Here is a 15,255-nt window from a genome sequence, read left to right as displayed (position 1 = left end):
TATTGAAGACAGGAAGTCAGACATGATACATCTCTGTTCGGAACTGGGAAGTCTCTTCATGTTTACGTATCAGTTCACAAAGATTTTACACATGTGTCTTTGTTGTAAATGATCTTACATCCTTCTACTCGCTGTGAGATGCATTATTCAAACTTCAAAATATTTCAAACGTCTGAACATCAGGTTTTGTTCTAATTTGTAATTAATAATTAAAATGAAATGAAAATTAAAATATCACGTTCATGTGTTTGTCGCTTTATCGTCTTAAATTGCTATAGTTGATACAATCAATAGACATCCTTGCCTCATTCTATGTATCCATATCTCGAAAATCAATAAACACAAAACTAGAGTTACAAGCAAAATATCTTCAATGTCATACTATGATCTGATACAGTTATACATCTGTGTGTTGGACATCTTAGAAAACATTAAGCGCCCTTTGACATGAATTTCTGGCTGCGTGGAAATATAGAAACTCACCACTGATTTGACACACTCAACCAAGCATTGAGGAAACTGACTTATGACTACAGTGTCTGCTAGAATCCGTCAAATCCTTTAAAATGTCTTCGTCTCCTTGATCCCCTCATTTGATCAAGAGAAATACCCTCGAGGGCATAAAATCAAATATAGACATGTTCCCTTGAGGTGTTATGGAGAATTTCGAGACCGGTACATCACAAATCGGAATTCATTGTTCGATTATTCTGGCTGACAAAGATGTATCACAACCGCAGTATAGTGTTCTGTGGCCGATGTGGAAATCTATGTTCAGAATACAGGATGTGATTTGTCGAAGAAAAGAGATCTACAGGCAGAACACAATAAACATTCAGCATTACGAAAGCTCTTGGGAACGGTAGAAGCAGTGGTTTTAGAGCATGGTAGCACACTCGCGTCGCTCTCTAATGAAATAGCACTTGGGATTGACTATCATGACATGGTGATCGCAAACACAACCGCCATCAAAACAAAACCCACAAAGGAACATCCAATCCTCTTCATATCATCTTTACCTTGGAGGTCCTTGAAGAGAATGTCAAAGAACACAATGTAAAATATTGTTCCCGTAGCAAGGCTCTGTAGAATTGCCTCGGGCACGGTAACGTCAGCATACAACATAGCTCCCGATGATATAACAATCCCTATTACAATTCCTAAAGCAGATATGAGAGTAAATGTTCCAATACAAAGCCAGGCTGTACCCTGCTTTTCCTCTGTATTACACAAGTCCATTCCTAGTTTGAAGGCTAGAACACAGCGGTGGGCACAGATCGCAAAACAAAGGCTCCATACGTTGCTCTCAACACTTTGCAAACCCAGGGTCATACCCTCAAAAACACCATGGAAGGAAAGCGCTGTTATATAGATAATCAGTCTAACATGCCCTTTATTAGAATAGTCTGCTTTGGTGAATTCAGACACTACTTTGTTTACCTCAATATCCTGGAAAGGGGCAGGCTCAATGTCCGAATCAAGAGTGTCCTTGATAGTTGTTTCGTCCACTCTGTCGTTCATATGGAGATCTTCGGATAACCTATCCTGATTTCCGTCCGATCTGAGACTCGTAGTTTCAACGTTCATCTCCATGTGGTCGAGGCCGAGCGTGTCCTCTATTGGTAATGATTTCTTCCTCCTTCGTTTTGGCTTACGCTCCGCCTCACTTGCTTTAACATACATCCACTTAATGAACTGATCAACGAAAACAATTCCATAAAATCCAGCCATTATTAAAAGTTCTGGAACAGCGTACGTTGATCGAGAGCCCATGTTCCTCATAACGACCTGTATCTTGTTACGCGTGTCCGGTAGGAGGTGAAGGAAACACGTCGCAAGGAATATACCACCAGAGAAACACCGAAGTCCACAGAGGAAGTACTCAATAGTTTGGCGGTTCTTAGAGAGAAAGTGAGGGGCATGCATAAGAATCCGTAGGGGACACAGACCCGTCAGTACTGTCAAGATAGTCAAAATGACTAGCGAAATTATCTTCGCTACAACTACCTCCATATCTAACTCCTTCATCTGTCCGGGGTAGCCCAGTGGGCCAGACCCCTCAGGCGAGCTTGGATTGGGAAAGAGATCGTTCCCCGAGACAGCTAAATCTGTCAAGGGGTTGGAACTATTTGGCAAAATCTTGACTCTTTGATGGCAATCACAAAATCCGAGGTTTAAGTCGCATCTGTCAATGTTTATGTATCAGAAACAGTCCAAATCTTGTCTTGAACCATCGGCATTGCAGGGCGATTGTACGCACTTAACGCTTCGCTATCGGAGAACACAACTGTTTGAACATTCCTGACACACAGCATGAAAACACCGCCTACATGTCTCGAGCCTACCTAGACGACTCTCCACTCCTTTCCTCTCTGCCGAGTCCGGAAGCCCGGAGGTACAGCAGTCTATTCAAGTGAGCCAAGAGCCTAGCAAGCAGAGGAGGGTAATTCCAGGACAGCAAACCTCTAGCCACTGGTCAAATCTGTGTTGACCATCTGCCGATCGAACTCTCAACGGGGCAGGTGTACACGCCGAGCGAGACGATCAGAGAGCTCGATAAAATATTGATCATTTCATTAACGCAAACTGATAGATGTTTTCTCACCGTCGCCTTTTTGCCCCCGCCAAACATAAGTTGTTAACTCCCCGTCAACGACGACCCTCACTCTCACAGTCCTCGAACATTTCGCTGTCCATGTGCTGCTTCAGTTCGCATCTTCACTCAGTTTGACTGACATTTGTCACAAAGTGCCGACTACAGTGACTAATGTTTTTCACACTATTTCCATTCGTTGTTAACATCTGCTCGGTAGATCTTTGTTGTTGTCACAATCGTGGAGAGAATGGTCAGATAAGCCAAATATAAACAAATCCAAATAAAATTAAGCTGAGGGTATAATATACGTATTAACCTCACTGCTACTCCAATGACACCTCTTCAGAGCCAATCCTCCTCATCAGATTCCATATATTCGCTATTACCTGATATATTGAAGTACTCCTCGTTTCCTCACTTGGTCATGTCCGTTCCACTTGGTTGAAGGTTCATGATTAGAAATCGTTGGAAGAAGTGGAAACAGCCATGTGCTAATGTTAATGAGGACTGTGTACCCCTCCTGAGGGACCGATTTTGGTTTTGTGCTTTCCTTTCACATGACAATTAAAACAGCACAACTCTATGAAAAGTAGTCAGTATTGGGCCTTGATTGGCCGGTCCCAGGCACCTTTCATTTCAGTCGGTAGCCCCGCCTCATTGACAGGGATTTGTACTTACCGACACACAAAGCTTATTAGGAGTCAAACTGAAAAATATTGACTGCTCTCTACTATATTAACCGTATCGGTAGTCACGTGTTGACACTGCGCGCGCAATTCGCTCACGCTCATCTGGTGCCAAGTCGAGGAAGCCTAATAGCGCTGGGAGATGGTCATTCGTTTTGATCAGCCAGTGTTGTGGTGTAAGTCTGAAAGTAAAATTATATCCAGTGGTATATTTATTTAGTTTTAATCAGAGCCATAAAGTCAAAATTGGAACTGAATTCTGTAGATTCTAAACGAACAAGCAAAAGCATTATAGAATGTTGACTGTTATTATCACAGCCGTGGTAGCGAGTTCTCCAACGTAGGGGAATCCTAGCATTTATTGATCAGTTTCTCGCGATAGTATTGTTGTAGGGTGAGAGGGAGTAAATATGGACATCATCAGTACTAATTACTAAAAGATTGATCCACGAATTCTTAAGATGTTACTTAAGTAGCAAATCTAACTGTCAGATCACATAAAACCCTTTTTACACAAAACTGATCTCGAGATTATTTTAAACCGACCTGAGAGAAAAAGTGCTTAAACATACTGTACTAAGCGCTAGCAGACCAAACCACTTACAACCCATTCCTTCGAAGAGCTCTGCTTGATTTTAACACTGACAGAACCAAATGGTATTTTGGGACAATATTAGCGACATTATTTGTATTGATTTCATAAGATTGATTCAATATATGTGTCTATTTGGAGTAGATCCTTTGACGGAGTATTCGTCAATATTTAAAGATATATTTTGTTTGATTTTTGCGCTTGCGTTATAAAATAATGTTAAGGCTTTATATGCGTAGTATTGGGTGCGTTAAGATCAATAAAAACATAACTGGGACTGGAGGACTAGAAAATCAAATCATGTTTCCGGTCTGGTCCCTGTTGATACTGTGGGGAAACAACCACAGCGCAAGCTTAATGTTTAATGTCACTCCGCCATTTTGTTATTAAATTATAAATGCGATATTTTATTCTAATGTCGAGTACCGATAAAGTACAATATGACCTTTATATATGTCTGGAGGGGCGGTCGGTTAGCCTGGTGGTTAAAGCGTTCGCTCGTCACGCCGAAGACCCGGGTACAATGTGTGAAGCCCATTTCTGGTGTCCCCCGCCGTGATATTGCTGGAATATTGCTAAAAGCGGCGTAAAACCATACTCACTCACTCACTCACTCACTCACTATATATGTCTGGTACATACATTCATATCATACACTAGTAGTCAAACACTACACATACTGTAGCCAACAAGTGAATATTGTTTAATGCCGCACTGATATGTCAGCATTATATCCGCTATATCACTTCGACCTGATAAGTCAAGTCAAACAAGTGGTCGATAACATGGACACCGACCAACGGCGTTGGGGCATGATGACATATCGACCAGCAAGGCCGTTGTAACCAATGGCTGTCATTACATTATAACGGGGCGCTAGGGATCTACTGTGTCCCGCGGAGCACACTTGTTGATGGTAAGACCCGTGAAGTTCCGGGGTAGAATAGGTCTTCAGCAACCCATGCTTGCCTTAAAAGGCGACTATGCTTGTCGTAAGAGGCGACTAACGGGATCGGGTGGTCAGGCTCGCTGACCTGGTTGATGCATGTCATCGTATCCCAATTGTGTGGATCGATGCTCATGATGTCAATCACTGGATTGTCTAGGTCCAGACTCGATAATTTACAGACCGCCGTCATACAGCTGGAATATTGCTGAGTGCGGCGTAAAACAACAAACAAACATACAAACAAACTTGTTGATGTATGATTGTGTTACCGGTGGGGAAGAATACGCTCACCTTTTCACGATCACCTGGCATCATCATTTCATAGTGATTCATAAACTGATCATATGATACAGTCGGAATAGTACAAAGGACTCTTTTTAGCAGATATTTATTATGATTAAGGAAAGGTATTTGGCCATCACTCGTTTTAAAAAACGCAGGAAGTCAATATTTTACATGACTGTCCGAATTTAATTATTTACAGCTTTGCAGAATATATTAATCTCGAAACAATAAGAGTAAGAGCACTCTGAGATGTATTTTGTGGCCTTCATTTACATTTGTTATATACTTGTGTGAATATGCGTAATTCATCAGGACAAAACTGTCACAAATGACACATACATCAATACCAGGTAATGGAAAACAATACAACCATGATGCATTTGTGAAAGATGCCTGTCATCTTCGAATTTTATCATTACCTGTAAAACTAAAAAAGACATTTGAGTCACAAATAATCTCAGACATGCGAATAAAGCGTAGTAAATAACACCACACCAAACTCAAGACATAATGAAACAGCCATTGCAGATCAGATATTTAATGCCTTCTCGAGTGAATGACACTTTTTACATGTGTCAATAGCTGAAATTAACAATGTCCATTTTGTTATTTGCATTCCACTCACTGCTATTCAGGTTGTGAATTTCCTGATAACAACCCCTCGACGTCCGTGACAGCTTGTCTCTCCGTGAGATTACAGCGGAGGTACGAACAACGGCTTGTGTCCATCATGGATGCCTGCTTGCTGCAATGGCGAACAGACATTCACGTATGGACAATGACGAAGCTCTCCGGCTTATTTGACTGATTGTAATTACTTCACATGGACCACATAGACGCTAATGTTGTAAGAAATTGTTTAGGTAATAGCAACAATCCATCAACCAAATTCAAATATATGTCTGGTCTGGTTGAAAACCTAACAGGCGGATGAATATCTCTAAAATAATTACACGTTCATAAATAAAACATCACGCTGATATTGAGAAATAGAGAAATAATTGGATTTGTCTGCTGGCTTTGAATCTTCTAATGCATATGCATGCTTAATAAGATATATGGTTTTTTTCGGAAAGGCTGAAAAATGAAAAAAAAATAGAATTGTATTGTTCACATCGATTACATCACACGATTCACTTCAAAGAGCTGTTTTATTAATTATTACATTCCATTGTCTCAGATTCTACAGGATTACTAGACCGTATCTGCAGTGTATTGTGGGTAGATCACACTGACCTAGAAAATCTGGTTTAATATTGGCTCTCGCTGGCTACATAACTGATATACATTTCCGTTGGCATTGAACTTGCCGATAATCAATATGCAGCATATACCAGCAGTTAAGGAATGATTATGTTCATGGAAATCTAGACGTGTCGACTCGTCAGATTCAGGTGACAGTTATTGACAATGAGCATCTGTTGCTTGTCAGAATTGATTAGTTAGAATTATGGTAATAATTCATAAATGGTAATTTTCTTCATTTTTGTATATTGTATATTCAGGCTTGATCACCACCTGTCACAGAGCGAGGGTTTATTCTAAACGTTGGTTTTGGTGTATTGACGTCCGCATGTATGTGTTTTATATAAAACGGCCATCATGTACTTGAATATCAATGGTATGTATATTTCCAAATGACATGAATATTTCATTGGTAAACACATAGCGTTATTCATTGTACTGTATGGTCGAGCTGTGGCATTTATATGTGGTCTTGCAGAGCGCGATTTCTCTGAACTTTCACAGTATCAACACAAAGCACTATCAACACTTAGTCGTTCCAGCAACAGTATCAGTTTGAGCCTAATGATCATGGTATGACCTTACGTCACATGATATTTTCTACAGATACGATCATTTCGCGCCGTGTGGTTGTTGCCCTTTGGCGAGGGTTGGCCATACGCCATGGACGACGTCGGGCTTAATGATCAAAGATAAGATCCGATCAGTTTGTTATCAAATTGTTCGACAAATGGCCATCCAGCCTGGGTTCTAGGGTTCCTGTCTGAGAGAGCTGAGGCTTTGCCCTGACTATGAACTTACTGTAATATGCATGTGAAGCGTTCTCGAACTCGACATATACACATATCTTTATTGTCCCGTTGGAATTTTTATCACATTTCGCCCAATATCGCCATTCCGTTTGTACGGAACTTCGAATAACTCGATATATTTTTTTCATGAGGACTTCGGGTTAACGAAGTTTCACTGTACATACGATCCACGGGGATGGGGAACAGACGGGTACGGAAGTAGGTGTTATACATACTGTATATTATAATCTCGAGGACATGTGGAGACATGTAAAACAATGTAAAACGTTGTAAAATCAAATGTTTTGACATTATTGAAATTTGCAAATTCCCTTAAGTTTTTTAGCAGAATCCTCATGCAATTTGCCTCAAATAATTTCAGTGAATATATCAAACGTGGCTCCCACTTGCTTGTATTACGGATTATGGTCGACCAGCAATATATCTCTCTTTGTACGGATTTTGAATGGAAGGATATGTCTTCAGGTTTAAGAGTCAGGCCAAAAGTTGATAGTCCTGATACGTGGTTTGGGCAAATGTTTTCCTCGGTTAACATACTAGCCTTATATGTGGCATTATCTGGTATCTCACTTATACCAAGTTGAAACAAGTGATGTAGTGATGGTTATATATTATGGTTATGTTGCTTGAGGCCTTGTAAGTGTGGACAACAGGAAACTCATGAAGGACAGGCAGACTTCGGGTGACAGCTGCCTGAGACAGAATGGTTTCATTCCAGTTCTCATTCTATTTCCTCTTTTTCAGTTTGTGTGTGAGTGGGTGAGTGAGTGAGTGAGTGAGTTGGGTTTAACGCCGCTTTTAACAGTTTTCCACTTATATCACGGCGTGTCAGCTTAATGTGGGATGCAGTGGTGCAGGTCTCAGGCGGTTGGTTTCTGGCGTGTTTCAGTTTGTGCTTTCTACCAATAACAACGTCACGCACTGACTTTATCCACTCTGAAAGACATTCAACAGATTCATTTCTATTGGACCAAGTTAGCTACACGCTTTGATAGCCTCAATACTTATTTTACTGTTGTGATCCCAGTCTGTTCATGATATTGTTCGTCATATGTGAATAACTGGCGAAGGCTGTTATTGTCAACGCTAGTGAAGTCACCTGTGATTACATGACCAACAGGTTGGACGCATTTAGATGTGTCTTGCACCCACAAGTAGTGGAATGTACATTAGAAGCTGCCACGTCCCCGTTCTACAACACGTTCCTAATATTGAACAAATAAGAAGAGATGGTGTTCGTATAAGAGAATGAAACTGTTGGTGGTTCTTGAAATTTGAAACGCTGTGGGACATTTAGGGCAACTGATGTTTGTCTGAGAATGTTACATAAGTTCAAAGCATCAATCTTCTTGTTCGCAAAGTTCAAACTCAAAAGATGCGGCCTGTTTTTTCTGATTTAGTGGAGTCTGTTTCTGGAGTGGCGAAACGTTTCAAAGCAATATCAAGAACTATAATCTCTAGTCGAAAAACGAGTCATATATTGACAGGCAAGGCATGTAAGGGTTCCCCGGAACAGATATTTATGGATAACATCAAACAGTTAAGAAATGTATCTGTTTCGTTATGTCCAACGCAGGCATATCGACTCTACCAATTAATAATGGAGCAGTTAGATACATGATGTAATTTGTGGAATTAGTACACAATCCCACGAGAACCGATGCTATCATATTATCATTAAGTAATTAGCTTGAAATCGATAGTTTCAATTTTACCCAGCTGAGTTTAACAAGATGAAGAAAGTTAGCCAGGAAATTGAAGCTTAACTTTGTGGGTCGATTAGCTTTTCATTAGTTCTTCGAGCTATAGTTTGTTTGTACTAGATACCTCCACAAGAACCACCGTCCTAATGTACCAGAGTCATTCAAACTGGCCGAAGTAAACAAATTAGATAATTTAATATGGACATACGTAAACCGTTAATTCGAGGAATGAGTTGGGTCGATTGGCACCACAGCAACAGCAACTGATCATGATGTGGATGTGTAACGTCTTGGCTAAATACTGGTAATATCTAGGTTTCCCTTGTTATTGATTCCCATTTGAATCATATTCCGTACCATGCGTGTACGTCACTGGTGGCTACACTGCGTGCAGTTTACAGGCCCGCATGAATATATATTTAGTCGATAGATAAATCAAAGATGTATGCCAGGCGTCCCAAGCAGAGACAAGTGCGTGGAACAGGGAAATTGACTTCCGTTTTTAAGCCTGCTGGGTAGACAGTAACCTTGACATTGGTGTTATCAATGTAAAAACATTCTTACAGGATTAAGATGAGTAACAGTTACGACGTCTCCTAAACCTAACGTCAATAGTGTTTGGATTGGTTTATTGCCAAACCGTTTGTGAAAACGTTGACAGAGACCTATTATTTGACGTCTAGACACCTTGAACCAATGACTGACAATATCAGCCTGCCACAGAGAAGCCCATCTGGATACACGCCGGGGTCAAGGCTACTCCACACAAAGTGACCTTGACATTCTAAGTCAGAAAATATTAATATAATCGACAACACTCTTTTCATTATTCATAAGAAATCTCTGCCAAAAGCAGAGTCGATGATACTATTCCGACTACACCATGAGCATGTGTTTATGAATCACTATGAAATAGTGATGATACCAGGTGTTCGCGAAATGTGAGGCTTGTTGACCTTCAGTCAATAGGAGGCGCGGGGCCCCAGTCGTGTAAGGCGCCGCAAATCAGTGTCCAGAGTTGCGTCATTTGAGCACGCCAGAAAACTTTGATGGTAGGTTCAAATCCCGGTTCGCCCCGATTATGTTTCTACGTTTGTCCGGACCATACCCGTGCTCGCGGGTTTCACCAAAGTGGTAAACGTCTGAGACCTGCGCCACTTCCGGCTTTCTTCAGACACCAAACAGAGACGCCGTGATATAACTGGAATACTGTTAAAGGCGGCGTTAAACCCAACTCACTCACTAAAAGTGGTACAAGAATCCAACTTAATCACCCACTTACCTTCACTATGTTCTTTATCGTCTTAACAAACCCGGGTAGCCTAGTGGTTAAAGCGTTCGCTCGTCACGCAGAAGACCCGGGTTCGATTCCCGACATGGGTACAATGTGTGAAGCCAATTTCTGGTGTCCCCCGCCGTGATATTGCTGGAATATTGCTAAAAACGGCGTAAAACCATACTCACTCACTCACTCACTCTTAAGAGAGATTACATTCATTTACAAAGTGGACCACACAGCAGGAGATGATGACGTATTGCTTATCCACCAAAGAACAATTAATATTTGCATTACAAGCTACGAAGAATCTGGTTTATCTGAAATAATGTTGTATGTCCTGAGCCTTGGTGGGTGTCCGAGTGACAAGAAGATCAGAGTGCGAAACTGGTGGATTCTGAAACAGACCAGTATCAATGGTTGTCCTGGGACTATTGTCAAACTATTTCGCACAGATCCTTCACCAACTGCCACAGTATACCACCAGTTGTCTTATAACTTTCTTTGTAAGTTTGTTTGTTGTTTAAACGCACTCAGCAAAATATTCCAGCTATATCACGGCGGTCTCTAAATAATCGGGTCTGGACCAGACAATCCAGTGATTGGTATCATGAGCATCGAACCATGCAATTTGGATATGATGACATGCATCAACCATGTCAGCCAGTCTGACCACACGATCCCGTTAGTTGCCTCTTACGACAAGCATAGTTGCCTTTTACGGCAAGCATGGATTGCTGAAGATCTATTCTACACCGGTAATGACTTTTAAGGTTATATGAGGGGGCGTGTTTGCCGATATAAAACATAATCGGGATAACAAATAAAAACTTAAACCTTGCAATACTGGTCTTACATTAAACAGAAGCCCGCGTTTCTTTATCTACTTAAAAATCATGTTCTTTACGGACATAACAACTTGTTAATTTCAGTTCTCACGTTATGCAAATACACCAAGAAACTATTTCCAACGTAAAATCACCTAACAACTTTATAAGACGCCGGCAAAATGCCAGATGATCAATCTCCCTTCCTTTTCAATATTTGCCAAAAATATAACAAAATTCGCTGATATTATTATCATCAAAGATTAGCTAGTATTTTCTTTCTCGTAAAATAAACGTTTCTTTAGATTATACGCCTTGTCATTATGTCAAATAACAAATGTGCTTCCAACCATATCTTGAGGAACATCACAACGAAGCCTGGTCGTAATCCTTCACGAATTTAATTTCATATTGTTTACATTTCATACCCATTAAATAGCATTACTTCAATCTGAGATTTAGATTTCAATTCCGTTTTAGCTATAACTGAGCAGCATGTTTTAATGTTCCCAAGATGGCGCCTAATTCCGTTGTGATTCGATCATAATTAGAACCCGTTTCCTCCAAAGAACGACGACAAAATAATCAAAATGGCGTTCCCCTGGGGCTCGCACGGTTCAATCCTTTTTATAAACGAGCGTTCAAATTTACCTTCAATTAAGCGCACTAGCAGCGATAGAACTACAGGGAATTCACAAAGCACAAATCACCAATAGAAGGCAATGGCCGTTTCCCCTCCTGCTCGGCTGGTAATTTGAATTGATTGGTGCCAGAACGTCTTTGATAAAAGCACAGTAACCATGTGTAGGCCGTATGCGTGCGGGCCTTTTTTCGTTTGAGTTAAGATTTATCGTGTGTTTTTTCATCATGTGAGGAAGAACACTTTGTATCTCTTGTAAGGTCATCATGTGAAATTGGCGTTTGATGTCAAAGGGTCCTCTTTTTCGACATCTTTTCGCTTTTTTCTTTCTTTACACAGGAAGAACGGAAAGCAGAAACGACCTCGTCAGGATTTCTGTCCTCAGAAGTGCCACGGCGATGCATCATAGGGGTAGTTATTGCAGCTTCATAGCGGTGAGGGATCTACGTATTCGAAACGTCGTATACATTCAGTCTGCACACTCTAAAACACACTAGTTTGCGTTTGGGTGGACGTTATCCGTATCCGAAAAAAATCGATTTGGTATAAATAATGCAGGATAAAATACATGGGAAATCCTTAATAGGGGTCAACTTGCACATGTTTTACGTAGATTGTTTACCTATACGTTATCGTAAGCACTGCTCGTATATGTTATGATTTGAGACACTGTATTCGCAATACGCATACGCAGTACACACACGGGCATACGCATATGTATACGTGAACAAACTGATGTATTTATAACACAGTCCCTTTTGGTGTAATATCTGCATAAACTATGACATCAAGACTCGGTATGCAGTAAATTATATCCACTACTTGTATGTACGTATGCTTGGAATATAAAAAATATTGAGCACCTGTTTATGTTGGAAAACAGATATATCCTGATCTCAAACCACCCCGCACCTACCCCTAACCCTTGAAAATCTACTGGTTGCCGGCTTAGCAGATGACTGCACGATGATAATTTCGGGAGAATGGGCCTTCAGTATCCAGCAATCGTGCAAGCTGCAGCAATGGGTGAGTGAGTGAGTTTGATTTTACGCCGCTTTTAGCAATATTCCAGCAATATCACGGCCGGGGACACAAGGAAATGGGCTTCACACATTGTACCCATGTCGGGAATCGAACCCGGGTCTTCGGCGTGACGAGCAAAAGCTTTAACCACTATGCTACCCCACCGCCCCTTCAACAATAGGGATCGGTGGGCCAGTATGACTACTCAGTGTACATAGTTTTCTGAAGATCACCTAGTGTCTGGTCAAGCGTGCTTACTGTGCAAGTGACCGAGGTAGAGATGTTATCCCCCGGATTACTGGATAATTCACACAGTAATGAATCATATTTGTAATCCCACTGATTACTTGATAATTCACTGGCTTAATGAATCATATCTATAAACTGCTGATAACAAGATAATTCACTCTCTTAAAGAATCACACTTGTAACCCGGCCAATTACTTGATAATTCACTCGCCTAATGAATTATATCTATAATTCCGCTGAAACTAGATAATTTACTCACTTACTCACATTTATGTAATTCAGCTGATTACTTACTAATCCACTCACTGAATTATTCATGTTTGTCACCGGGCAAATTACTTGATAATTCACTTATTTAATGATTCGTTATTGGTGAAAAGGTGGCAGAAAATATAGCAATGGAGATAGTCTGTAAAATTATGTATTGCATAATACAAAAAAAAAATCATAACAATATTTGAATTTAGTTTTTAAATTAATTTTAAAAATACGATTCCAGCATTTCTACAGGAAGCTTTCAGAAAACCTCCATTAGTGAAGAAAAAAGAGACAAATAACATTCAGCAAGAACAGGAGCACTTTATTCAAACTTTTATCCCAGCTCATAAATCCATTTAATATCTTCCTTAAGAGACATTCAACGGGTGGAGGTTGCTGGTGTTTTCAGAAGCATAATTCAGCGCCAGGAGTGAGTACTCTCTGCCATGACTAATATTTACTCATTGTTCCCTCACCAAAGGTCTGAAATCTTGCAGTAAATATTCCCATACAACAAAAACACGTTTGTATTTAAGACGGCCTAATTACATTGATCGTTGTATACTCGTGCAAAATCGGATTTCTCATTTCCAGGCCACCTCGCAAATTGAGTTTTCGTGAGGACTTTTTCACGCAATAAACCGTTCCTGATAAATCAGTTCTTTATGCAGAAGCGAGTTAAAGACTGCCATTTCCATGTTAAATCTCCGGCGCAAATCCTTCAGTACCAGAAGCGGGCCCAGAAATTCATATCCGTTCCCTGTCACACGAGCAAAGTGCTTGACAAAAGTCGTTCTGTGAAACCTGCCAACACTGTTAGTTGCCATGTAAAATTCAAAGGGTTTGTCCGGAAGATTTCTCCTGGCCATATTATCTGGAGCGGTTGTCTCAATAAGTGGAAATTTGTCAGTTCAATGCGTGGTATCTGGATAGGATTAAAGAAACGTTGGTTATCAGCATTTCAGAGAAGCTGGATCAACGTGGCTTACTTTGAGATGGGTTGGATAATTGGAAATTATTTTTTTTCCTTTAAAGCATCAAAGAGTTATCCACTTTAGAAGAAGGTTCTATGATTTCATATTTTCTGTAGCAAAATGTACTTTGAGTGAATTCACACATTGTGAATGTACTGGCATTTTCATTGTGAAAGATAACATGTAAATGGTCTTAGGTTTACATTAATAGAATGTAGGGCCGCCTATTTGACAACGTTGGAGATGTATCTGAACAGTTTTGCTACAACTGCCTCAATAAAATGAAACAGTTTACATCCAATGAAGTTCGTTTTTCTCCCAAAATAGTTCTTAACTGTCAAACATGGAACCATAATGTGTTTCAAGTTACATACGACAGACTCGACAGCGACAGACGGGCATTAAAGTAGCTTACTTTGTAAATAAACAGTCAATGGTTGGGCCCCTATCGTATTAAACATCTCTGCGGATATTGCATGCCAATCAATAGATTCTTTGCTGGATTTCCCGGTGCCTTTATCCGTTCGTGATCTAAAAAGATTTAGCCATCAATCACGCAATCTGGACTCCGATGGAGAAGAATAGGCTCTCAAAATTCCACTGTTACCCCTAAAATTCCGCTTCCGGATAGCGATTCGACATCTGGAAGAACCTGAGTATCCTCCATTTTGAATTTACGCTTTCCGCAGCGTGCTCTTCGTGTCGCTTCCTGACAACGGAACAAAACAGCAAGCTTGGGTATTGTTGTGAATACAACCGATCCGTTCTTGGAGACACTGAAAGGTTTTGAGAGCCACTCAAAGTTAACTTCTCGAAAGATTTGTAAGAGGATTAGTAAATTCGAGAGACACTGTGTCCGGTCTAAGAGTGTATTCGGGTTCAAACCCATTTGAAAACATTAATATATTGAAGTATTGAGTGTTGAAGGTTTGGCAAATAAAGAACTTGTCGACAGATTTGGTGTCCACAGAATTGTCAAGGGTCTTGTTTTGTGAGTTACATGTGTTCAGCAGAAACACTGCAGTAATTGTGTAATAACACCTCTTATTGGAGAAACACGGTTGACGTGTGGAGGCTCACTTGTTTAATATCAATTTTGTGAGTTTTTGTTTGGACCTCTGTGAGACTATTTATGTCATA

General features: G+C 40.4%; 1 protein-coding gene across 1 annotated transcript; it reads right to left on the bottom strand.

Moving 5' to 3' along the window:
• Window positions 1–353: 353 nt before the first annotated feature.
• On the bottom strand, window positions 354–3,321 carry LOC124143725 (zinc transporter ZIP3-like). Its single transcript, XM_046512783.2, has one exon. It carries the CDS (start codon window positions 2,026–2,028, stop codon window positions 937–939), a length of 1,092 nt encoding a protein of 363 aa, XP_046368739.2. The 5' UTR covers window positions 2,029–3,321; the 3' UTR covers window positions 354–936.
• Between the last annotated feature and the right edge of the window lie 11,934 nt (window positions 3,322–15,255).

This window comes from Haliotis rufescens, unplaced genomic scaffold, assembly GCF_023055435.1.
Source record: "Haliotis rufescens isolate VD_foot unplaced genomic scaffold, xgHalRufe1.0.p SCAF_1, whole genome shotgun sequence".
Classification (NCBI taxonomy): Eukaryota; Metazoa; Mollusca; class Gastropoda; order Lepetellida; family Haliotidae; genus Haliotis; species Haliotis rufescens.
This window is presented reverse-complemented; position numbering and strand designations above follow the sequence as displayed.

Bases quoted from the DNA above. Each gene is read 5' to 3' on its own strand.
- LOC124143725 (XM_046512783.2), bottom strand. From the start codon at position 2,028: ATGAAGGAGTTAGATATGGAGGTAGTTGTAGCGAAGATAATTTCGCTA.